Source organism: Anomaloglossus baeobatrachus, chromosome 2 (genome assembly GCF_048569485.1).
Source record: "Anomaloglossus baeobatrachus isolate aAnoBae1 chromosome 2, aAnoBae1.hap1, whole genome shotgun sequence".
Lineage (NCBI taxonomy): Eukaryota > Metazoa > Chordata > Amphibia > Anura > Aromobatidae > Anomaloglossus > Anomaloglossus baeobatrachus.
In genome coordinates, this window is record NC_134354.1 from 280,584,157 (window position 1) to 280,609,834 (window position 25,678).

General features: G+C 46.6%; 1 protein-coding gene across 5 annotated transcripts in view; it reads left to right on the plus strand.

The window, feature by feature from the left end:
* Positions 1-25,678, plus strand: part of LOC142289858 (connector enhancer of kinase suppressor of ras 1-like) — a 62,701-nt gene that overhangs the window by 36,703 nt on the left and 320 nt on the right. For 3 of the 5 annotated variants that reach the window (XM_075333801.1, XM_075333800.1, XM_075333802.1), the window contains 2 exons: positions 407-609; positions 16,319-16,403. In XM_075333801.1, coding sequence (XP_075189916.1) covers positions 407-609; positions 16,319-16,403 — 288 coding nt within the window. Of the gene's footprint in view, positions 1-406; positions 610-11,323; positions 11,381-16,318; positions 16,405-25,678 lie in introns of those variants that run through there. The other 2 variants (XM_075333803.1, XR_012750177.1) reach the window with 2 other exon arrangements.

Genomic DNA, 25,678 nt, shown 5'->3' on the forward strand with positions numbered 1-25,678 from the left:
ATCAACTTCTGGACCAAATCCTGACTGATAGCTGTCCATTCTTGCATAAGCAATGCTTGCATTTTGCCAGAATTTGTTGGTTTTGTTTGTCCACCCGTCTCTTGATGATTGCCCACAAGTTCTCAATGGGATTAAGATCTGGGGAGTTTCCAGGCCATGGACCCAAAATCTCTGTTTTGTTCCATGAGCCATTTAGTGATCACCTTTGCTTTATGGCAAGGTGCTCCATCATGCTGGAAAAGGCATTGTCCCTGATGTTTTGCTGTTAAGCTGATCACTCTTTGACATTCTGGAGTATATGCAAATTGCCATTAGAAAAACTTAAGCAGTAGACTTTGTAAAAATTAATATTTGTAGCATTCTCAAAACTTTTGGCCATGACTGTAGTTGTTTCTTTCTTTTCTAGCACTATGAGCTGCACAGTGAGACGCTGAGGTCCCTCACTGACAAGCTGTATGGAGTCTCGCAGTCCTTGTCCTCGCACATCCTCCTCCTCAGGAAGGCTTCTTCACTGTCCCAGGCCCTGGCTCTGTCTCCCACCCAGAAGCAGCTGGCTTGTATCATAGACATCGTCTCTGCAGCACGAGGCCTCTTCTCCTGGCTTAACAGGTATTTGGGGGGTGAGGAATCCTAAGAATGAGGGGGCTGCACTGGCTCCGCACTGCTCTCCCTGCTCTGCCGTGGTCCTTGGCTACCGCTGATTAGAAAGCCATGGCACAGAACTGTGGAGGATTTTATACATTACTTCCCATATACCTGCGCTTTAAGAGGTCACTCAGTGATACCATACTACACTATATATATAATGAGGACCTAATGTGATATTATTATCTAAAATATTTGTAAGGTTCTGCAGAATATGTTGGTGCTATAGAAATGAAATCAATGTTATGCGTGGCCTAAAACAATCCATATGCTAAGCAGAAAGGAAAAACCATGCCCATAAAATCAACCTGATCTTCTATTTCTGGGGAGGGGGCTGGCTTTTCATCTACCAGTTATAAAGCGGTTGTCCACTACTCGTACAACCCCCTTCTAATTTTGGGTTGCTGGTGAGAGTGGCATAAAACTAAAAAAAAAAAAAAGTCATCTAGAATAAAAGCATCGACCTGTCATATGCCAGTGTCTGCCATCTTTTCCTCCCTGTTGTTAGTCCCCCATTGTGCTCTATCATACTGATGTGTTATAGAATCTTTTTTGCTTCATTAGTAAAGCCCGCTTTACACGCTACAAGATATCTTACGATGTGTCGGCGGGGTCACGTCTTAAGTGATGCACATCCGGCATCGTAAGGTATGTTGTAGCGTGTGACAGCGACGTGCAATTTCGATTGAATGAAAAACCGTTCATCGCATGCACGTCGTTCATTCCTGACGAATTGAACGTCAGGTTGTTCATCGTACCCGGGGTAGCGCACATTGCAGTGTGTGACACCCTGGGAACGATGAACAGATCTCACCTGCCTCTTGCGGCTCCCGGCCCACAATGCGGAAGGAAGGAGGTGGGCGGGATGTTTACGTCCCGCGCAGCTCCGCCCCTCCGCTTCTATTGGCCGCCTGCAGCAAACGTCCCTCCCACTCCAGGAAGTGGACGTTCGCCGCCCACATCGAGGTCGTATGGAAGGTAAGTATGTGTGACGGGGGTTAATCGTATGTGCGGCACGTTCAACAAATTGAACGTGCTGCACGTACGATGGGGGCGTTGCAAATCGCATATGATATCGTATGCTTAATCGTAACGTGTAAAGCAGGCTTTACTCCTGCTAATTTACCAGATTGGTTACCGGAGTCCGGAGAGTTTGGCATCCCAGAGGTCACCGTGGTAACCTGCCAGATTGTAATGCTCGGCTGCATTCCTGCACAGATTATCTCAGCACTAGAAATTTCAGGCACAGCTAGATTTTGTCATCCATAGCCAATGCAGGGCAGTATGGACTGTCCTACATTATCGGGTGCTGACGGGACCCTGACAGTTTAACAACTCCTTACTGCCCGGTGCTACCATAGTACATTGATTGCAGGTCTGGAGCGAAACTCCGTTCATCTGAACATAGCCTTATATTCAAATAAACTGTTCCTTTTCATCTATACACAAAGTACTGCAGCCATATACAGGCTATGTATACACACTGCTGCTTTTTATTCTATTCCGTTGCTTCTGAAATGTTTTTTTGTTTTTAATTTCTTGGTTTGGCAATGGCCGTGTTCAATTAGCTGCCCAACTCCTACAACACAGTAGCACTGCGGGACAGGAGCGATGCCACTAGCATTAATTGTGGAAAAAAGAGAGAGAAATTCAGCTCACCGAGTTGCTGTAATCCGCTGTCTGTTAGGACCCGCGCACGGAGGGCTAGGCTGCCAGATAAACGATCAGGAGCGAGGAAAGTCCAGCGCAGTCCAATATATCCAATTAAAAATCACAATCTCTGTGGGGTCTGTACAATATCCCTGTATTATCCTGCTGACCGCTTTGTATTCCTATTTTTAATGGATTTACCAAATAAATGTGATTTTTAACTGGATATATTGGACTGCGCTGGACTTTCCTCTCTCCTAGCATTAATTGTGGGTCCTGGCTGTATGATACAGCCAACACCTAGGACAGAGCCTAGTACACTGCTGCTGGAGTTGGCCAGGGCAGACGTAGGTTAAGAAAACACATGTAAGGGAATATTTTTCACCCATTCCTGCCTGTTTGTTTCCTTTCTTCAAAAATATCTACTTTAGCTTTGTGAGGGCTCGTGTATTATAGAATGAATTGTAGATTTGAGTCATTCCAGATCAAATCAGTGGCAGTTATCAGTGATAGCTGCAGTTTAGTCGCCTCTGTTAATCTGAGCAAGCTCCCCTCTCTCCAGATACCGTACAGTTAGGCTATGTGCGCACTAGGCGTTTTTTTCATGCTGCGTTTTTATGTGCGTTTTTGTCTAAAAAACGCACCCGCGGCTAAAAAAACGCGGCAAAAACGCATGCGTTTTTGCTGCGATTTGGTGCGTTTTTTGCTGCGTTTTTGCTCACTGCGTTTTTAATCAGTGCACAATGCCATTAAAGATTGTTAATGAAAAAAAAAAAAAAAAGGTCTGATGTCATTTCCTTCTTCAAAATGTTCATTGTATGCAGGAGAGCAGACAGCAGCTGCAGAACTACAAGTCTCAGCATCCTCCATTCACTAGTGTATGCAGGAGAGCAGACAGCAGCTGCAGAACTACAAGTCTCAGCATCCTCCATTCACTAGTGTATGCAGGAGAGCAGACAGCAGCTGCAGGACTACAAGTCTCAGCATCCTCCATTCACTAGTGTATGCAGGAGAGCAGACAGCAGCTGCAGGACTACAAGTCTCAGCATCCTCCATTCACTAGTGAATGCAGGAGAGCAGACAGCAGCTGCAGGACTACAAGTCTCAGCATCCTCCATTCACTAGTGTATGCAGGAGAGCAGACAGCAGCTGCAGAACTACAAGTCTCAGCATCCTCCATTCACTAGTGTATGCAGGAGAGCAGGCAGCAGCTGCAGAACTACAAGGCTCAGCAGCCTCCATCCAGGACTGTATGCAGTTTTTTGCCCAAAAAGAAAAAAAAATGACATGGGCTTCGCCATATTTTTCTATGCTAGCCGGGTACAGCAGGCAGATACGGGCTGCCCCCAACCCCCAGCTGCCTATTTGTACCCGGCTGGGAACCAAAAATATAGAGAAGCCCTTTTTTTTTAATTATTTCATGAAATAATTAAAAAAAAAAATGACGTGGGCTTCGCCTAATTTTTGAGTCCAGCCGGGTACAACTAGGCAGCTGGGGATTGGAATCCACAGTGCAGGGTGCCCATGCTTTCTGGGCACCCCCACTGCGAATTGCAGTCCGCAGCCACCCCAGAAAATGGCGCTTTCATAGAAGCGCCATCTTCTGGCGCTGTATCCAACTCTTCTAGCTGCCCTGATGCCGGGTGGCTAGCTAGGTAATAATGGAGTTAGGGCTAGCTGTATATTATCAGCTAGCCCTAAGCCCGAAATTCATGGTGTCACGCCAATATTAGACATGGCCACCATGAATTTCTAGTAATGATAAAAAAAAAACACAACACACAGAAAAATATTTTTATTAGAAATAAAACACAACACAATTAGTGACTCCATCTTTATTGAAATTAACCCCCCTCTGCAGTAATCCTGGGTCAGGGTCCCGCGCCGTCCAATCTGGATCCAATATCATCTGATCGGTTTGCTGGAAGGCAAAGCGATCAGATGATGTGTCAGGTTCAAAAGCCTGAATCACATCACACATCAGCTGATTGTATAAAAGCCGGTTATACAATCAGCTGATGCATCAGTAGAAAAAAAAAATAATAATACTCACTTATGTGCTCTGCTGATGACCGGCAGCTCCTGGAGCGATCGATTGGACAGGAGTATGATCCCGTCCGATCGCTGCAGCAGCTGCCGGTAATCAGCTGATCCAGCTGATGAAGTCCCCTGACGGCAGGATCAGCTGATAGCCGGCCGGGCAGGAAAAAGCCGGCGAGACTACGATCAGCTGATGCGTCAGGTGACTGCATCAGGTGATCCCTCGCCAGGTCCTGCAAGCAAGGTCCTGCCGGCCGGGGAGACTGCACACAGCCAGAGCGGCGGGACCGGGAGGAGATGGGAGCGGGCATTGCACCGGACCCTGCAGACAGGTGAGTATATATGACATTTTTTTATTTTTCTACTGTTCACTTTGGTTTTCGCCGCTGCCTCCACCTCCCGCCCAGACATGGCGCCGCACGGAGCTGACATGCACAGGACGGGAGGTGGACGCAGCGGTGACGGTACCGGGAGGATTCATGCTTCTGTGTTTACCAACAGAAGGAATCCTCTTCCTGTACACGTCACTGTAGTGCCCACCCCTTGCGTGTATAGCTGCGTTTTTAGTCATAGAAACGCGGCTATATGCGTTTTTCATTGCGTTTTTAACATCTCATTGAATTCAATGAGTGAAAAACGCAGTGAAAAACGCAGAAATAATTGACATGCTGCGTTTTTGTGGTCACCACAAAAACGCAGCTAAAAAAAAACGCTGTGTGGGGACAGCACTTATGAAAACCCATTGACATTGCTGGGGAAGCAATGTCACTGCGTTTTCAGCACAAAAACGCGGTAAAAAACGCCGCTAAAAACGCGGCAAAAACGCCTAGTGCGCACATAGCCTTACGTCATCTGCTGTGAAGGGGTTAATACGCTGATGTACTGTAGATTTCTCTAGTCCCTTCCACAACAGCATAGGAGGAGGAAACACAGAGAGGTTAAAAGGACCTTCCCACCTCCCATAGCCAGTGTCTTTCCTGTCCCCATGGGGCATGGAGAGGTTTTGTTTTTCTCCTATGCTGTGGTGGCCGGCGGACTGCAGTGTGTGTGTGTGTGTATATATATATATATATATATATATATATATATATATATATATATATATATATATATATATATATATATATATATATATGATATTGTTTTGTGTAGTTACCAAGTGTTTGTGTAGGGGCTGTACATGTTCTGGGCGTTGTCTGGGTGTAGCGGGGGGTGAGAGCGGTGTTGTTTGTGTGTTGCGTTGTGTGTCGTTATTTGTGGAGCGCTGTGTGTCTGTATCGTTGTGTGTATGTGTGTTGCGCGGTTTGTGTATGTGTGTGTGTGTTTTGGGGGAGGTATGTTTTGTGCAATGTGTGTGTTGTGCGGTATGTGCGTATATTTGTGTGTGCCGCGGTGTTTGGGTGTTGTGTGTCTGCGGCGTTGTGTGGGTGTCTGTGTAGGGCGGTGTTTGTGGTTCCCAGTGTGTGTGTGGTGTATTGTGCAGTGCGTGTGTGGCAGTGTGTGTGTGTGTTTTGGGGGGAGGTGTGCACCCCCCATCGTGGTCCACCCCCCATCTTGCTCCATCCCCCATGCTGCGCACCCCCCATCGTGCTCAATCCCCACTCCCCATTGTGCTCCATCCCCCATGCTGTGCATTCCCCATCGTGCGCCATCCCCCATGCTGTGCATTCCCCATCGTGCTCCATCCCCCATGCTGAGCACTCCCCATCGTGCGTGTGCGTCTGAGTGTGCGTCTGAGTGTGTGTCTGAGTCGCGGCCAATCCGTGCGGGGGGGCGGACCCGAGGCGAGGCGAGCGGCCAATCCGTGCGGGGGGACGAGCCGAGGCGAGGCGAGCGGCCAATGCGTGCGGGGGGAGGAGCCATGGTGAGCCCAGCGGCCAATCAGCTTTGTGTCACCGTACGGACACAATTTTGGAGACAGACAGACAGACAGACAGACAGACAGAATAAGGCAATTATATATATATATATATATATATATATATATATATCTATTTTTTTTTTTTTTCCCCTACCTTAGCCGGGCAGTATCGGACGGGCCTTCGCCGCTCCTCCCATACTGTTCCCTCACGCTGTGAGGGACCGCTGCTCCAGCCCTCCGGATCTCCTCTGGGGTGATGCGGGCTGTGTAGCTCCCCGGCCGGCGTCCTCCCTGAGCCGCCGACCGCCTCCTGTGTGCACGCTGCAGTACGACCCGGAAGTGCTGCCGCGGGCGGGACTTCCGGTCTCGCGACCTTCCGGTCCGGGCACTTCCGGTCACGGAGGCAGCGTGACGGACTCGCCGTCGCTTCCACGGCCTGTCAGGGACCTGATACGGGAGGCGGGGAACGTTCCCTATCACTGGGGAGGGCAGGCCTTTCTGCATAAAGGCCGCCCTGAAGACTTCAGAATCATGGTAAGGAATTCTACTGTGCTCACTGACATGTCTTCCCCTGCGTCTGCAGAGCCCAGTGTTCCCCATGCCGCAGTAAGTAAGGAGGGGGGTGGTCCCTTATGCATAGTCTCAGGCTGGTGTTTATGGCTCCTCCTGGTCTGTGTTTTCCAGGAGGACAAGCCTGCTAAAAAATCTGACAAAGGTGACACATTAGAGAAGTCTGAGAAATCTGATAAGCCTGCCAAGCCTGACCGCTATGAAAAGACTGAAAAGATTAAAAAGTGTCCAGTCTGTATAAAAAAGCTCCCTGCAGTTTGGGATAAGAAGCTTTGCCAACAGTGTACGGACCAGATTGTTAGGGCTGAACAACCGTCCCTGGTAGACGAGCTTCGGTCCATGATGAAACAGGAGATTCAGGCCTCACTAGCCTCCCTCCCTGCTCCTGGCCCTTCTACCCCAAAGAAAAGGAAACTCCAGTCAGCCCCGTCTGATCATGAGGATGCTGATTCCGCCTCGGAGGGTCCCGACGAGGGTTCTTCCTCCGGGAGGTCTGCCCAGTCCTTCCTTTTCCCCTCAGAAGATTTGGGGGATCTTATTGGGGCGGTTAGGAGCACTATGGGGTTAGAGGAAGTGCAGGTTTTTCCCTCGGTCCAGGATGAAATGTTCGCTGGACTGAAAACCGTCAAACAATTAGGGTTTCCTGTTCATGCCAATATTCTGGATATTGTCTCTCAGGAATGGGAATTTCCTGAGAAGCGTTTCCGGGGTGACCCCAGGCGCCGATTTTCCCTGTAGGCTTCTGGGTTGCATTGGGAGGTTCCCAAAGTGGATGTGCAGGTGGCCAGGGTTGCTAAACAAACGGCGCTCCCCTTTGAAGATACTTCCCAGCTTAGAGATCCGATGGATAGGAAGGTCGAGGGCCTCATGAAGCGATCCTGGGAGGCCTTGTCTTCTACCATTCAGGCCAATATTGCCTCCACTTGTGTCTCCCGGTCCCTACTTAGGTGGCTCGACCAGTTGGAGGCTCATATTTCCCAGGGTACCCCTCGGGAGGAGTTGCTAGAATCCCTTCCCTTACTTAGGAAAGCTACCAGTTTTTTGGCGGATACCTCGGTGGAGTCTGTCCGCCTGGCTGCCAGGACCTCGGTCTTGTCTAACTCTGCCAGACGTGCCCTCTGGCTTAAGGCATGGAGTGGAGACTCCACCTCTAAAATGAGACTTTGCTCCCTTCCGTTTAAAGGGGATTTGGTGTTTGGGCCTGCCCTGGATGACATTCTGGACAAGGCGAATGATTGTAAGGCCTTGCCGGATCCTAAGCCCTCCAGGAAGCGGTCCTTTCGCCCCTCGATGCCTCAGTCCTCCCAGCCCAGGGGGAAAGGGAAGTCGGGCCGGTGGAGCTACCCTAAGGGAAGAGGGAGAAACATTCTCATCCCTTCCCATCAACAACGTCCTCAGCAAGACAAACCATGACTCGGATCGGGTAGGGGGACGACTCTCGGCTCTTCTTCCCCAGTGGCGGTCCATCACCTCCTGCCAATGGGTCCTGAAGATCGTCTCAGAGGGTCTATTAATAGAATTCATCTCCCCCCCCCTCTACCAGGCCTCCGAGTCACGGCTCTGGCGCAGGGTTCACAGGCCCTCCTGTACTCGAAGATTCAGGAGCTAATGCATTCGGGGGTCGTTTCCCCAGTCCCGAGTCAGAAGGAGGAGTAGGCCACTACTCCCGTCTCTTCCTTGTCAAAAAGCCGTCTGGCGATGTCCGGATTATCATCAATCTGAGGCGTCTCAACCGGCAGGTCAGATACCGGCGTTTCAAGATGGAGTCTGTGAGATCGGCTATCCCACTGATAGGTCTGCACCACCAGATGGCCTCAATAGACCTGAAAGACGCCTACTTCCATGTACCCATCCATCCGTGTCACAGGCAATACCTCAAGTTTGCGGTTCTGCACGGGGTGGAGGTGCTTCATTTCCAATTCAACGTACTTCCCTTCGGGATCTCCTCGGCTCCAAGGATCTTTTCAAAGATCATGGCAGAGGTGGTTCGCCTTCATACGATTGCAAGGTATCTGTCTGGTTCCATATTTGGACGACTTTCTTCTCGTGGCTCCCTCCGCTCAGATCCTCCGGAGCCATGTGGAGAAGTCCTTAAGCATTCTTCGTTCCTTGGGCTGGATCCCCAATCTCAAGAAATCACAGTTGCAACCCTCCTCCACTTTGCAGTTTCTCGGGGTGCTGCTGGACTCCGACAGACAGGTATCCTTTCTCCCGGGGAGCCACCGGTTGACCCTGCTAACCAAAATATCAAAGCTTCGCCGACAGGCTCGCCCGACCCTTCGAGCAGCTATGTCGGCTCTAGGTTCTATGACGTCCTGCATTCCCTCAGTCATGTGGGCTCAGGCCCACTCTCGTTGTCTACAGGATCATATCCTGGCGCATTGGGCCAGACTCCCGTCCTCCCTGAACAAACTGTTTCGCCTCTCAGGGACCGTCTCCTCATCCCTTCTCTGGTGGCTGCATCCCAACAACCTAAAGGTGGGGGTTGCCTGGACTCAGACGCCCCTGGTTACACTAACAACCGATGCCAGCCTGCGGGGATGGGGTGCTATGGTGGCAAACTCCCCATTTCAGGGGGTCTGGAGTCCTTATGTCAGCTCCCAATCCTCCAACTACCGGGAGCTCAGGGCAGTCAGGGAAGCCCTCCTTGCGGCTCAGGATCTCGTCCGGGACACTCACGTCCTGGTCTACTCAGACAATGTCACCACGGTAGCACATCTCCGCCGTCAGGGCAGTACACGATTGGGCGCCCTGAAGTCTGTGTCCTCCCGGATCTTCCACTGGGCAGAACGGTCCCTGCTATCCCTTTCTGCAGTCCATCTAAAGGGATCCCTAAACCTTCAGGCAGATTTCCTGAGTCGTCGGGATGTTCACCCAGGGGAGTGGAGTCTGGACCAAGCGGTGTTCTGCTCTCTGGTGGCAAGATGGGGTACTCCAGAGGTGGACCTCTTTGCTTCAGCAAGAAATCGCAAGGTCGCAACATTTTTCTCCCTGAACCCTCGGGACAATGCGTTGGGGGTGGATGCCTTCTGCCACACTTGGTCCTTTTGCCTCGCCTACGCCTTCCCCCCCCCAATTCCTCTTCTAGCACGAACCCTGAGGAAGATCAGAGGCGACGGAGCCGCAACTATCCTGGTAGCTCCTCTGTGGCCAGGGCAGAGTTGGTACAGCCTGATCCTGACTCTCGGGATCGACGGACCGGTCCTCCTGGGTTCGGACCCCACTGTCTCAGGGTCCGATATTCCATCCGGACCCCCAGAAACTCTAGTTGGCTGCCTGGCTTCTGAGGCCCGGGCACTGAAGGCCCAAGGACTTTCTGACAAGGTCGTGGCTACTCTACAGAGCAACCGTAAACCGGGGACTAATAGTATTTACAATAAAATCTGGATGAGATTTTCCTCCTGGTGTGGTTCCCGGCCTCCTGACCCGCTCCGGCCTAACATTGCGCAGATTCTCGACTTCCTCCAGAGTGGATTGGACTTAGGCCTTCGGCCCAGCACCCTGAAGGTGCAGGTCTCAGCACTCAGTGCAGTCTTTGACATGGCTCTGGCAGATCATCGCTGGATCCGCCGTTTCTTCGTGTCCGCTAGTAGACTCTGTCCGCGTCAGAGGGTCCTGACACCTCGCTGGGATCTCAATGTGGTACTTACCGGACTATCTCAGTCACCCTTTGAGCCTCTGTCCTCCTGTAGCATCCGTTCTCTCTCTCACAAGACTGCCTTTCTCGTGGCTATTACGTCCGCTCGGAGAGTCGGGGAACTTCAAGCATTGTCTATTCGGGAGCCTTACCTGACCGTCAGAGATGACAGCATTTGTTTTCCAGCTGAATCCTTCCTTCCTTCCCAAAGTGGTTTCGGATTTTCACCGTTCTCAGTCCATCGTCCTGCCTTCCTTCTGTCAGCATCCTAGGACTCCGGGGGAGGAAGTGTTCCATTCTTTGGACGTTCGTCGGACGGTGTTGCACTACCTAGCTATTACTGCACCTTGGCGTATTGATCATAACCTATTCATACAGCCCTTTGGTCGAAATAAGGGCAAGAAGGTGGCTAAAAGTACCGTCGCCAACTGGATTGTGCGGGCTATTAGAGACGCCTACCTCGCTCAGCATCGGTCTCCGCCTACTGGATTTACGGCGCACTCCACCAGGGCTACCTCTGTCTCCTGGGCTGAACGGGCAGGGGCTTCTCCTGAGCAGATCTGCAAGGCGGCTACGTGGTCTTCCCTCCATACTTTCACAAAGCATTATCGTTTGGATCTGGATTCCAACAGGGATTTGGCTTTTGGCAGGAAGGTCCTGCAGGATGTGGTCCCCCCCCCTAGGTATCAATTCGTTGGTATTCCTCCTATGCTGTCGTGGAAGGGACTAGAGAAATAAGAATTATTCTTACCGTTAATTCGGTTTCTAGGACCTTCCACGACAGCACGTAATTCCCTCCCTTATCCTCGATGTTCCTGGATGTGTTTGTACTTCTCATATGCTATGGGTTCTTTGTAAGACACTGGCTATGGGAGGTGGGAGGGTCCTTTTAACCTCTCTGTGCTTCCTGTCCCAATTAGGGCGTGGAGAGACAACCTCCTATGCTGTCGTGGAAGGTCCTAGAAACCGAATTAACGGTAAGAATAATTCTTATTTCCTGCGTATTCTAGAAACCAACATTGAATTGAGGCTCCAAAGCACACGTTTCATATTGCCACATTTGTGTACATACCGTAGTTACAATCAGCATTACTCACCCCCAGTGCAAATAGTGCTTATAGTAACATTTCCAAACTTCCTGCTGATCGCAATAAACAGGAAGAAATGCTGATATTGCTGAATGTGGGCTGGGAAATGCCATATTAATTTTACCATATAATGTAATGGTGAAAAAACACAATTGTGCCATTGTTTACATTTTGATTTTACAGTATTCATTTTGCTGTAAGAATAACCCTCAAGTAGAGATAAGCGAGTTTTTCTAATATTCGTATTTGCTTTACTCGTAACGAGTACTTTGTAATACTAACGTATTTGTTTCAAATAGTGAGTACAATGCAAGTCAATGGGAAATGCGAGTAATTTGCTGCTGGACTCCAGTAGAAATGACTCACATTTCCCATTGACTTGCATTGTACTCGCTATTCGAAACGAATATGCGAGTGTTACAAAGTACTCCGTACGAGTATCGCAAATACGAATATTACGGTACTCGCTCATCTCTACCCACAAATGATTCTGTAGGTCAGTGTGGTTACAGCCATACCAAATTAAGGTTTTTTTTTTTTTCATTATATAAATTTTAGTGGTAAATGTAAAACCTCTAGGAATAAACTTAGAATTTAAGGAACAGTTCAAATTATTTTATTAATTTCTTACTGAACATGATAACAAATATGTTTGCATGCTTATGCTCACATGCCAACTTGTGTTATTGAGCTTCTCTCAGTAGAAGAAAATTGTGAGATGCCAAATACGACTAGTTGGCATGTGACCGCAGCTATATGAATCGTATACATGACTGCCCAATGGCACAGGGAATGTAGAGGTATCATGACGCTGTGTGCATCTTACTCTCGCACTTCTGCATCCACAGACATTGCAGACTTGGCTCTTTAGACTGGAGAACCCCTTTACTAAGCAACGGCAGAAGTGCTCTTAATCAATTTTCCCATTAAAAATTATTGTGTATTATCAAATTATATATCCCAAAAGGGAAGTAATGGGCGAATAGTCACTATTCATGTTTGGATTATTCGTAACTAATCCCTAACTACTATGGCGGTATTCGTCACGAATAATGAACCTAATGTAAGTCAGTGGGGAACCTGAGCATTTTCTTTTTTGTCGTGAAGAATACTGGAATAGACTCTGAATTCAGTAACTATTATCTGAACTTGAATAGATACTATTCGCCCATCACTAGACCTGATTATTAAAAAAAAAAAAATGCACCTCTAGCCAAAATCAAATAATATGGTTATCTACAGTATATCAAGTGATTACACCTCTGTTTTCTAAATATTGTGTATATCTTTTCATGGGACAACACTGAAGATCTGACACTTTGATACAATGTAAAGTAGTATACAGCTTGTATAACAGTGTAAATATGCTGTGTCCTCTGAATAACTCAACACAGCCATTAATGCTTAAACCCTGGCAACAAATGTGAGCACACCCCTAAAAGAAAATGGCCAAATTGTGCCCAATTGACCATGTTTCCTCCCTGGTGTCATGTGACTCATTAGTGTTACAAGATCTGTGTGAATGGGGAGTGTGTCTTCCTACAGTCAAGCATGGTGGTGAGAGTGTCATGGTTTGGGGGGCTGCTGGCTATGGGGATCGATAGTTCATTGAGGGAACCATAAATGCCAACATGTACTGTGACACACTGAAGCAGAGCCTGATCCCCCCCTCCCTTCAGAAACTGGGCCCTAGGGCACTATTCCAACATAATGACCCCAAACAATTCTCCAAGATGACCAGTGCCTTGCTAAAGTAATTGAGGGTAGCGGGGCTGGACTGGCCATCATGTCCTCAGACTTAAACCCTATTGAGCATCTGTGGGGCATCCTCAAATGGAAGGTGGAGGAGCACAAGGTCCCTAACATCCACCAGCTCCATGATGTCGTCATGGAGGACAGAAGAGGATTCCAGCGGCTCCTGTGAAGCTCTAGTAACTCCATGCCCAAGAGAGTGAAGTGCTTGAAAATAATTGTGGCCACATAAAATATTTACACTTTGGGCACAATGTGGCCATTTTCACTTAGGGGTGTAATCACTTTTGTTGCTAGTGGTTTTTACATTAATGGCTGTGTTGGTTATTTAGAGGGCACCCCAAATTTACACTGTTATACAAGCTGTACACTGACTACTTTACATTGTATCAAAGTGTCCTATCTTCAGTGTTATCCCATAAGTTATAATGAAATATTCACAAATGTGAGGGGTGTACTCACTTTGATATACCGTAAATAGGAAAACTAAAAGGTTATATTTTTCAAAATGTGGTGATGGGGAAGAAAGCAAAACAGCAGTGTCGTATGGAGACTATCACTTCACTTGATATATACTCTGTGCACAATAATTTGGCAGTATGCATGGTTGATGAATCATTTTATTATAGAACTACAGTGCTGTCAGACATAACAAAACGGTTAATAAACCTGAATATTTAAGAAAGTAATAATGAAGATTTATCTTAGGAGAATGTGTGTAGAATTATTGGCCAATTATTACTGTGCAGAATTATTATGCAACTTAATGTACAAAAATACATTTCTGACATTTAAAAGGCGCCAATCAAGGCCTCCCAAACTCTGTACAAATGGGTGACTGTTTCCCTTCATCGTAAATATCTCATTTAAGAAGGGCCCAAAAGTTCTCAATAGGGTTTAGGTCAGGTGAGGAAGGGACCAGGTCATTATTTTTTTAATCGTTTAAAGGAACTCTCCATGGATGAGATGAAATGGTGTCCATGATATAACTCAAACTGCTGCCCATCCTGGTCACATGTCTGAATTGGCGCCAATTCCGAATAGAGTCGCCATTACATTAGTCCAGCGCTCTCACCACAATCCTTCCTGCAGACACAGTTCATCCTGTTCTGATGAAGCTCCAGGTGGGTCTTAACCGCCATGGGTGTCTTGGATTGTAAGAAAAATCATGTTCGTGTACTGCCCCGGCGCAGACCGGGGTGCTCTGATTCGGGGTGGTGCTGCCTCGAAGGGTCCGGACCCGGGCTCGGCTAACACTCCGATCCTTGAAAGGGGGATTATTTACAGGGGAGAAGTTTTTGATGCCACCTGCGGGTTGCGGTAATGGGAGTACCGCCACTGCTGGAAGGAGTACCGGGGCAGATGGTGTTGGGGCAGCAAGGTGTCAGTCCCTCCACAAGTAGGGAAGGCCCTGGGCTCTGGGGTTTTTGGTGGATACTGGGGAGCGCAGGGTGCAGGGGAACAGAGTACTCACTGTGGGTAGTCGTGGTGCAGGATGAGGATTATAAAGGAGACACTCACACTGGAGATAAACCGAAGTCTCTGTGCATCACAGTCACTACAGGGAGCCCGTCCAGGTGTCCGCTCCCACCGGTGTCACTTGATAGTCCGGACTCTGCCTTCGTGCACAATTTTAGTGGCCCCTTGGCATGAAGCTGTTGGGGCCCCGCTACCTGTGTGTAGGGCAGCTGTGCTCTTGATGGCTGGCACTTGGGATTTCAGTTGGGTTGCCTTTTATGGAGAACCCTATTCCCCGCGTTATGCTGATGCCTTCAATCTCTGAGCTCTTAGGGAAGTTTGTGAAGATACTCTCCCTCCCAGGTTAATTATCAGGGCGGCGGAACCTGCCCCTGACCTAGGGTCCTGTACTCCGCCGTGCTCTGTACCGGTAAGTTCTTTTGGGGTTCTGATGCCGATAGTCCTCCAAGACTATGTCCGTCACACCCCTTTCCAATGTCCCTGCTACCGGTCCCCGACTCCTGTGGTCCCGCTCCACAGTCTGCGACCCAACCTTGGTCTCGCTCCCTGGGAGCTACTACTCCCAGCTCCTCACTCTTTGAGGGCTCTCACTCAACTGCCTTCCTCTCTCCCACCAGTCTGCCTGACCCCTAGGTGGGTGGCCCTACTCCAGCTTGACCAACCCACTGGTGTGTCTGACAGGTTTGATGTGAGGTGTGGTTGGGATTTGTAATGCTGATGGGGTGACACTGGTTATTGGGAACCTGTAACAACGGGGGTTGGGTCCTGCACTCTGGAGGACAGGATGCAGTTCTCTGATATAGTTAGGGGCGCTACATTTGCATATCCCTTTAAGTGCTGCCTCCTACTACGCAGTTTTGGAATATGACCGCACTGGAGGATAATGGGTTCCTGGTAACTTAGTTTGATTTTTCCCAAATGTTTAGCAGTTTAAAGGGATTTTCCCATCCAAATCCACAAGTCGGCAGTTGCTGTGAGGATTCTCCGGTGTCAGTGTCGGGAACCACGGTTAGTGATTCCAAGTATGCGATGTATACTCCCGGCCAGAATCTGACTATATGAGTGCAGCCTCACTCAATACGCTTGCATTTAGTGAGGCTGCGCCCATCTAGTTGGATTCTTGCAGATCGCGTAGTCGCGGCCATGTGACCTCCGTTTTCGGCTCTGACACTGGAGAATCCTGCCAGTGCACAATTGATGAAGAGTTGTGGATTTGGATCTGACAACCCTTTTAATGTGTGTTGCTTTTTCTGATCCACCTTTTTAAGGATCTGTAATCACGCTTCAATATCATAGCAATGTCAAGACTGCTGCATCCTTTAAGACTTTTGACAATTTTGAACTTTTTCGAGTCAGTTACAGCTCTTTGGCCCATTTTGTATAAAGGGTGTATATATCCTTAGGCCATATTCTCCCTCATTACACAAATACACATCACCGGATCCGCTTCATGCAATTGGCATTCAACTATATTCAGCTTAAAGTTGGAAAATGTGTATAAAAATGATATGGTCAAAATCCTCACTAGTCCAATAATTCTGCACAGTGTGTTATTGTATACTTTGTGTATAATTACATTGTGTATTCTATCTCCAGGTATCTGTTCACACGCCTGAATGACTACTCCGCTAGTCGGGATGTTATTGCTCTGTGTGTAGAGCTGGCAGAGCTGCTTCATAAGGTATGGAATGGGAATATTTTCTATATATTTCACCTTCACTCAATGTTTTTGAGCTGTTAATAAGCAGACACAGACTCCCTTTAATAGTGCCAGCCTGTAGTGGCGTTACGTATGCAGATGTGACCCTTGCAGGATCCAAGTGTTTGCCCAAGGTCTTTCCTGAGTATGAACATATATCTGTAAATATTATCTTTTAATATACAGTATTTTTTTATAATGGAGACAAAATAATCCAGGTTTCATGTTACAGTAATTATTAAAAGGAATTTTTCACACCTTTTTGAAGGTCAGAATGCAGCTGGAGCGGACAGCAATTTTTATGCTGTCTTTTGTGTCTCTATGGTGTAGTTTATGGGAACGTTACATTTTAAAGGGAACTTGTCACCGGATTTAGTAACTATAAGCTGTGGCCACCACCACGCTCTTATATTCAGCATTCTAATAGTCTGTATATAAGAGATCAGGCTGCTGTATAGAATGTAAAAGTCACTTTATAATACCTAACGGGCGGTGCGGTGCAGACCGGTTGGATGGATGTCTCTATTCTCTGTGTCTGGCGCCGCCTCTTTTGGCCATCTTTGTACTCATTCTTCTGAAACCTGGGTGCATGACGCATCCTACGTCATGCACGCTATCCGGCACTGCGGTCCTCCGCAGGCGCACTACAATATTTTGATCTGCCCTGCTCAGGGCCAATTCTGACGCTTTGCCTCAGCTTTTTCTTATTGCCCTTGTGTGGTGGCATTTGGGTTGATGGTAGTTTTGGATGGTGTCAGCTGTGTAGTGTTAGCTGGTACCAAGCCCTGGTGTTAGTAAACGAGAGGTGTCTGAGACATCCCCAGTACTAACCCAGTAAGTGAAAATAAACACACACATATATACTTTTTTTTTTTTTTTTTTTTTTTTTAAATACACTTCCCCCTACACTTTCCCTGGTTCACCATTTTATTTAAAAAAAAAAAATCCATGCAGGTCCGAAATGGTCCAGGGAAGGATACATAAAAGAGAAACATAAATAAGACACTATCCCTCCTTTATCAATTTATTAGCAAGCAAAGTTGCCTGCTCTGACCTAGTCCAGCGGTTCCCACGACTTTGCTTGATTACGTGGATCAAAGGCCTGGGACCTCAGATTACCACAGATTACCTGGAGCCGCAGAACAAGGCTCCATGCGCTTTGAGCAGCAGCTAATCCAGGTTAAGCAACATACCATGAGATCCAGGACACTGATGACCGGTGACATCAGGATCATCACCGTTAATCACTGTGATGAGCGTTGATATTCCTGACATAATCAGTGTCCTGGGTCTCCTGATGCGTAGCATGAGCTGGGACTGGCTGCTGCTCAAAGCCTATGGCGCCTCATTCTCAGGTTTCATTACCTTTGATCCAGGTAATTAGAGAAATATTGTGGGAACACTAGACTACATGGAAGCATGGAACTTTGCTTTCTAATAAATTTGTGAATGAGTGACAGGGTCTTGCTTTAATTTCTCTCTTAGGTCTTTTAGATTTCCATTTGTGGACTACATCGGAATCACTGGTCTAATAGACAGCTCTCAATTACTAACACCAGGGCTTGATGACAGCTGACACTACACAGCTGACATCAACCCCCACTAACATTACCTCGATTGCAATCGGAAAGAGCTGAGGCGAAGCGCCAGAATTGGCACTTCTATTGTGATGTGCCACTTCTGGGGCACCTGCGAGTTGGCATTTTTAGGCTGGGAAGGGCCCAATAACCATGGACCTTCTCACCCTGATAATATCAGCCTGCAGCTGTCTGCTTTACCTTTGCTAGTAATCAGAAAAAGGGTGGGGGAACTCCACTTTGATTTTTTTTTTTAATTCATTCATTCATTCATTCATTCATTCATTCATTCATTCATGCATCAAAAACGGTCCACTCTCTCCATCTATTAATTGTAGATCTGACAGATAAAGATACTCACTTCTCCAACGATTGATGTAAAATTCCTTTATTTGTACATCAATTTAATGGCTTATACATATTAAATCCATTTAAAAATGGAAAATGGGTGAATGTGTAGCATGCCAAAAACAGACCCAGGGCACAATGTAAAAATCATTATTTTCTGAATCACACCATCACAGTGGTTGTATAAATAATATTTAACGCAATATAATAGCAATATAAAGCGAAAAGAAAGTCAACAGGGTGTGTGTGTGAATAATTGCTCTTAAGTGTGAAAGTATTGGAGTCTCACAAAGGGAGAACTTAGCCAGTGCAAACAAATGAGCAGACCAAGGTGCATAATCAAGTAATAACCACACAACCATTATAATATGTTTAATACAACTGTAACCAGTGCAGGACAAAAGTTACCACAGGAATGTGCCCCGGGGACGCCCAGGGGCAATTTGACACTCATATTGAAACGGAGGCCAAATAGGTTTTTATTATCCATATCTATAGCATTCGCTGCTGTCTAAAAACCATTACTTACAGCAAGATGGAATTGCAGCTGTATATTGCTCAGGCCAAAAGACTACTACTACTCCAGCAGGATACAGCTAAACCCCCACTAGGTGGAGGCAACACAGGTGCAGGTGGAGCCATTCACACTCCCTTCCAAATATGGAGGAGGTGATGGCTGGATGGTAAAACTGCACACTGGTGGCTTGCATAGAGCACTGTTCACACTAGCAGACGCACAGTCACAAACCCGCAGCCTATTAGGTGACGCCCATACTATTAGATCAGGCGGGCTGCCAAGCCAAGCAAAAACCTCAAACGTTTTTGCACAGGATACAGCCAGGCCCCTTTTTGTTAGGCCTTGCTATCAGAGTTTCTGTCCCTACGTAGCGCGCAGTGGGGGTACGGCTTGGCAGCCCGCCTGATCTAATAGTATGGGCGTCACCTAATAGGCTGCGGGTTTGTGACTGTGCGTCTGCTAGTGTGAACAGTGCTCTATGCAAGCCACCAGTGTGCAGTTTTACCATCCAGCCATCACCTCCTCCATATTTGGAAGTGAGTGTGAATGGCTCCACCTGCACCTGTGTTGCCTCCACCTAGTGGGGGTTTAGCTGTATCCTGCTGGAGTAGTAGTAGTCTTTTGGCCTGAGCAATATACAGCTGCAATTCCATCTTGCTGTAAGTAATGATATTTTCTTTTTTGCTTTTTTATATGTCTAAAAACCATGGAAAAAACTGTACAAAAATGCAGCAAATCCACGTTTTTATAGTGTTGTTTTTTTTTTTTTAATGTCTTCATTGAAGTCAGTGGGTGATCAAACGCTGTAAAAATGCTGAAAGAATTCACATGCTACAGTTTTGGGGTTTTTTTTTGTACCAAACCTGCAAGCTACAAATTAGCAGTGTGTGTATGACACTTGAAGATTCTCATTGATATTGCTGGCATCAGGATTCCCTTCAAGTTTTGTGACAAATCTGCACTAACAAATGCATTAAAATAAAAACACAACATGAGCACACAGCCTTAAAGTTTGCTCAACAATATTTAGACTAGCCTGTCAAGGGAGAATTGAACTCTTTGGATGCCATAATACACACTGTTTGGAGGCCAAAAGGCACTGCATATCACCCCAAAACACCATACCAACAGTGAAGTCTGAAGGTGGGAACATTATGATGTGGGGCTGTTCTTTAGCATATGGCACTGGCAAACTTCAAATAGTTCAAGGAAGGATGAATTGACAAATGTAGCGACACATTCTTGATAAGAATCTGCTGCCATCTACCAGGATGATGAAGGTAAAACAAGGGTGGATATTTCAAGACAATGATTCCAAAAACACAGACATGAAACTCTCAATTTTTTTTTCAAAGGAAAAGAAAAAAAAAGCTGCTACAATTGCACAGCCAATGACTGGACCTGAATCCAATCGAAAATTTATAGAACAAACTAAAGCTCATAGTTCATAGGAGCCCACATGACCTTCAGACTTTGAACAGTTTTTGTGCAGGAGAATGGGCCAAATCACACCTGAGCAATGTATGCCCCTAGTTTCTCCATATGGGAGGCAACTTGAAGCTGTTAACACAAAGGCTTTCGTATGAAGCATTAAGGCTATGTGTCCACGGTAGAATGTACCTGCGGATTTTTCTGCATGAAAATCTGCGACTTTCGCTGCAAATCCGCACCTTATTTTTACCGCGGATTTTGATGCGGATTTTTTTTTTTTTTTCCCCATTCTATACCCAAAATCCGCACCAAAATCCGCAACAATAATTGACATGCTGCAGATTTTTCCGGATCAAAATCCGCGGCAAATCCGCCGCGGAAAAATCCGCAGCATGGACACAGCGTTTCCAAAATGCCATTGAAATGGCTTGGAAGTGCCGCTGCTGCAGATTTTCGGAAAATCCGCGGCAAAATCCGCGCAAAATCCGCAGCGTGGGCACATAGCCTAAATGTCAGTGTGTAAAATACTTTTTCACTTTGCCACTTCTGACGTCTCAAGTTTTGTAATTTATGGACATTTATGGTTTTATTTCTTTGCCTATTTGGATCGGATGGGTTCTTACTCTCTCTCTCTGTGTGTGTGTGTGTGTGTGTGTGTGTGTGTATATATGTGTATATATATATATATATATATATATATATATATATATATATATATATATATATATATATATATATATATATATATATATATATATATATATATATATATTAGTACAGACCAAAAGTTTGGACACAGTCTCCTCTCTAGAACAACTATTAAGAGGAGACTTTGTGCAGCAGGCCTTCATGGTAAAATAGCTGCTAGGAAACCACTGCTAAGGGCAGACAACAAGCAGAAGAGACTTGTTTGGGCTAAAGAACACAAGGAATGGACAGTAGACCAGTGGAAATCTGTACTTTGGTCTGATGAGTCCAAATTTGAGATCTTTGGATCCAACCACCGTGTGTTTGTAGAAAAGGTGAACGGATGGACTCTACATGCCTGGTTCCCACCATGATGCATGTGTCGAGGGCGGGGGCCAGTTCCCCGTCGCGGGGGCTGCTCTGGGAGATCGCGCTCGGGTCCGGTGCCTTCTCCTCAGTGGCTCGAGTGGGCCGGACCCGGGGCTCGAGCAGCGCTCCTCACCCACGAGTGAAAAGGGGAGGAATTGGATTTGCTCTGGGATGGATAGAGTTCGTGACGCCACCCACGGGTTGTGGTGATGGTGGGCACCACCGCTGCTGGTGACTGGGTTCCGGGGAGCGATGGCGGGGAGCAGCTAGGTGTTGACCCCTCCGTGGGTAGGGGCTGTTGGTCCTGGGGCCCGGTGACTGGGTTCCCATAGGATGGGGTTCGCAGGGTTGCGGTGCGGCGCAGCGCGGTGCGGATGGCACTGGTGCACTCACACAGATGGACAGAGTTTCTGGTAAACCAAACGGCTGGATGGACGGGGCCCGCAGCCGGCTGCGGTGTTTTCCCTGGATGGGTTGATGGTGGCTGTCGTTTCCCTGCACCTGTGTTTTGTATGTTGACTCCAATGCCTGGGCACCGGTAGTCCGCTCCCTGACGTATACGTGCCGGAGGAGCCCCTTTGCCCGCAGATGCTGGTCCTTTGGATCTCTGGCCCTTGGCGGTGGCACTTATCCGGAACGGTTGGGCTGTTGCTTTCAATCGGTACTTGGTTGGGAATGAATCCCTGAGGTCCAGACCGCAATCAGAGAATTTGACTAGAGGTTGGCTTTAAGCCTAGTCGGGGTCTGAGTACCCTGCCTTGTGCTTGGCATCAATCGGCTCCCCTGTTCGGTACCGCCCGATCCCGGTCCTATGGTTCCGCTGACCTTCGCCAACTCCTGCAGGCTGCCACCACTGTCTGCCGACCTTGCTGGAAGTGCCTGGGGTGTGACCCAGACACAAACAGTTTTCACTCCTCACTCACTCCTGCCCAGAACTGGACTCCTTGACCACCACTGGACTGGCTACTGTGTTTTCCCGCCTCCAGCCTGTGAACTCCTCGGTGGGTGGAGCCAACTGCCTGGCTCCGCCCCACCTGGTGTGGACATCAACCCTGGAGGGTGGCAACAAGGGTTTAATGTTTGACTGGTGTGACCTGTACAGGGAAGGGGGTGTAAGGTGTTTGTGTAGTGACCTGTGACTCCTGGGGTCCAGGGCGTCACATATGGAGGAGGAGGTGTGATGGTGCTTTGCTGCTGACACTGTTGGGAATTTATTTAAAATTGAAGGCATGCAGAACCAGCATGCCTATCACAGCATCTAGTAGCGGTGTGCTATTCCATCCGGTTTGCGTTTAGTTGGACCATAATTTATTTTTCAACAGGACCTTAACCCCAAACACGCCTCAAGGCTGTGTAAGGGCTATTTGACTAAGAAGGAGAGTGATGGGGTGCTACGTCAGATGACCTGGTCTCCAGTCACCAGACCTGAACCCAATCGAGATGGTTTGGGGTGAGCTGGACCGCAGAGTGAAGGCAAAAGGGCCAACAAGTGCTAAGCATCTCTGGGAACTCCTTCAAGACTGTTGGAAAACCATTTCCGGTGACTACCTCTTGAAGCTCATCAAGAGAATGCCAAGAGTGTGCAAAGTATTAATGAAAGCAAAAGGTGGCTACTTTGAAGAACCTAGTATATAAGATATATTTTCAGTTGTTTCACACTTTTTTTTTTTTTTTAAGTATTTCATTCCACATGTTTTAATTCATAGTTGTGATGCCTTCAATGTGAATCTACAATTTTTAGTCATGAAAATAAAGAAAACTCTTTGAATGAGGAGGTGTGTCCAAACTTTTGGTCTGTACTGTAGGTCTGAATCATCCTTAATGTAGCAGACACGAAAAGAGGAGGGGAGCCAGCACTGCTCATGAATGGCATGCAACAATGAGAAAATAAAAAGTGTAATATTCACAAATTCATTGCTACTGTAACAATTCAATGAGATTTTTTGCAAATGATCAATGATTTGAGCCCCCCTGCCCCGTCACGGCAAATTTCTATAGGGGGGTCCCTACACTGTTATAAATTATCGTACCTTAAGGTGTCATATAATGAGCAGGACTATATAAGAACCACCACCTACATGATACATGTCTGAACCGCTCCCATGCTGCAAGGACTGACAACTGCGAGTAAAAGGGCAGTCCTGGTGCCAGTGTGTGTGGCAGAACCACAAACACCAGCACAATGTCAGAACTGGCCCTCACAGTGCCAGACCAGCAAACATGGATGAGGGTGGAACAGGCTCAGGCAGGTGGTGCTTAAATAATGATGCCTGACGCCGGCCTACGCAAATTTGTTCCTGGGGCTGTAGGAGAGAGAGCTGTTTTCCGATGAATCCTTGGTGTCAATGGAGCGGGTCATATTTTGGACCCGCTTCATTGATGACATTTTTTTCATTTGCAATGGGTCATCTGTTGAGTTGGAAGGTTTTATTCGGGCACTTAATGAGAATAATCTTAATATTCATCTGACATTTCAGTATAGTGCTACTAATATTGAGTTTTTAGATGTCATTATCAAACGTGACAGAAGGAATTTTCTGCAAACAGATGTATACCGCAAGAAAACATCAGTGAATTCCTTTCTCCATGCTGGATCCTCACACCCTTCACACATAAAAAAGGGGATACCCACTGGACAATTCTTAAGAATTAGAAGAATATGCTCTAGTGATGTGGATTTTGAAACCCAGGCTGGTGATTAAAAAAGGTTTAAGGAACGTGGGTATAAACAACGAATTATTGATCATGCATATAAGAGAGCTAAGAATTCTAATCGGCATGATCTCTTGTATAATCCTAGAAAGCAGAGTGATTCTGGTCCTGTTAGGCTAGTCATGGATTACCATTCACATTGGCGTTTAATGCAACAGTGTATTGATACAGGTAAAATATATCTTTGTACCGTGTTAGCCAGTATAGATAAAAAATTGTTTAAAAGAACCGACGTCCTCAGTGGTTGATACCTTTTAATGGCTAACTGAAAAGATGGTGATAGCAAGCTTTCGAAATTACTCAGGTCTCTTCATCAGGCATGGTATAACACAAAATCTGAAGAGTCACATATTTATACACAACAGGACATAGAATAGTGCAGCAAAGAAAAAAAAACCAAGTTACATGAAACAGAACTATCACTATGGCAGGGGGGCAAGCTGTTGTTGCCATAAATATTGCTGCAGTTCAGTGTGAAAGTTTTATTGTCCTCTTTCACACTGAAGTGCAGCAATATTTATGGCCACAACAGCTTGCCCCCCTGCCATAGTGATAGTTATGTTTCATGTAACTTGTTTTTTTTTTTCTTTGCTGCACTATTCTATGTCCTGTTGTGTATAAATATGTGACTCTTCAGATTTTGTGTTATACCATGCCTGATGAAGAGACCTGAGTAGTCTCGAAAGCTTGCAATTATCACCATCTTTTCAGTTAGCCATTAAAAGGTATCAACCACTGAGGACTTTGGTTCTTTTAAACACTTTTTTACAGTGTATTGAAAACTTTTGGCCTATTCTCATGACGGACCCTATTGTGAAGCAATATATTATGCCACAAATGAGTGTAACAGCAAGGAAGAGTTGTAATATTGGGGACCTTCTTACATCCAGTCATTATGTTCCAATAGTCAAGAAGCCTTTTTCATCCTTACCAGGACCAAAATGGGGTTGTAAACCATGTGGCAAGTGTGTGGCGTGCCCGAATGTGGAAACTGCCACGGACTTTATTGATTCATCCGGTAATAAGAAGTATAAGATTACTCATAGCATCACTTGTACGACTAGGGCTGTAACATACTACGCCACATGCCCATGCCCACTTATTTATGTAGGCCTCACAACTAGGGAACTAAAAGGCAGGGTGCGTGAGCATGTCCGTGATATTAATGCCGCTAATACAGCTCTAGATACCAGTACCTTAAAAACAATTCCTCGACATTTTTTGGAATGCCACCAAGGGGATTCCTCGTTGTTCAAAGTAAGGGGTATAGATCACATTATTACGGGGATACGTGGTGGTAATGTTATGAGGAGACTTGCCCAACAAGAATGTCGGTGGATATGGTTATTGGATACTATACACCCTAAGGGTTTAAATGAGACGATTAGTTTTGGACCCTTTTTGCATTCTAATCAATAAGAGAAAAACATTTTTTTGATACTCCTCTGTGGTAATAGAATTTTATCCTGATCGCTATTTTTAATAATTTTAATTTTTTTAAATTATTTTTTAGTATAACTATATATTAAAGTGTTTTTTGTGGATTAACTTGGTATGGTCTTTTGGATGTTTTTATTTACTTTTCTATATTTGTGTATTTTTCTAACATTTATTAT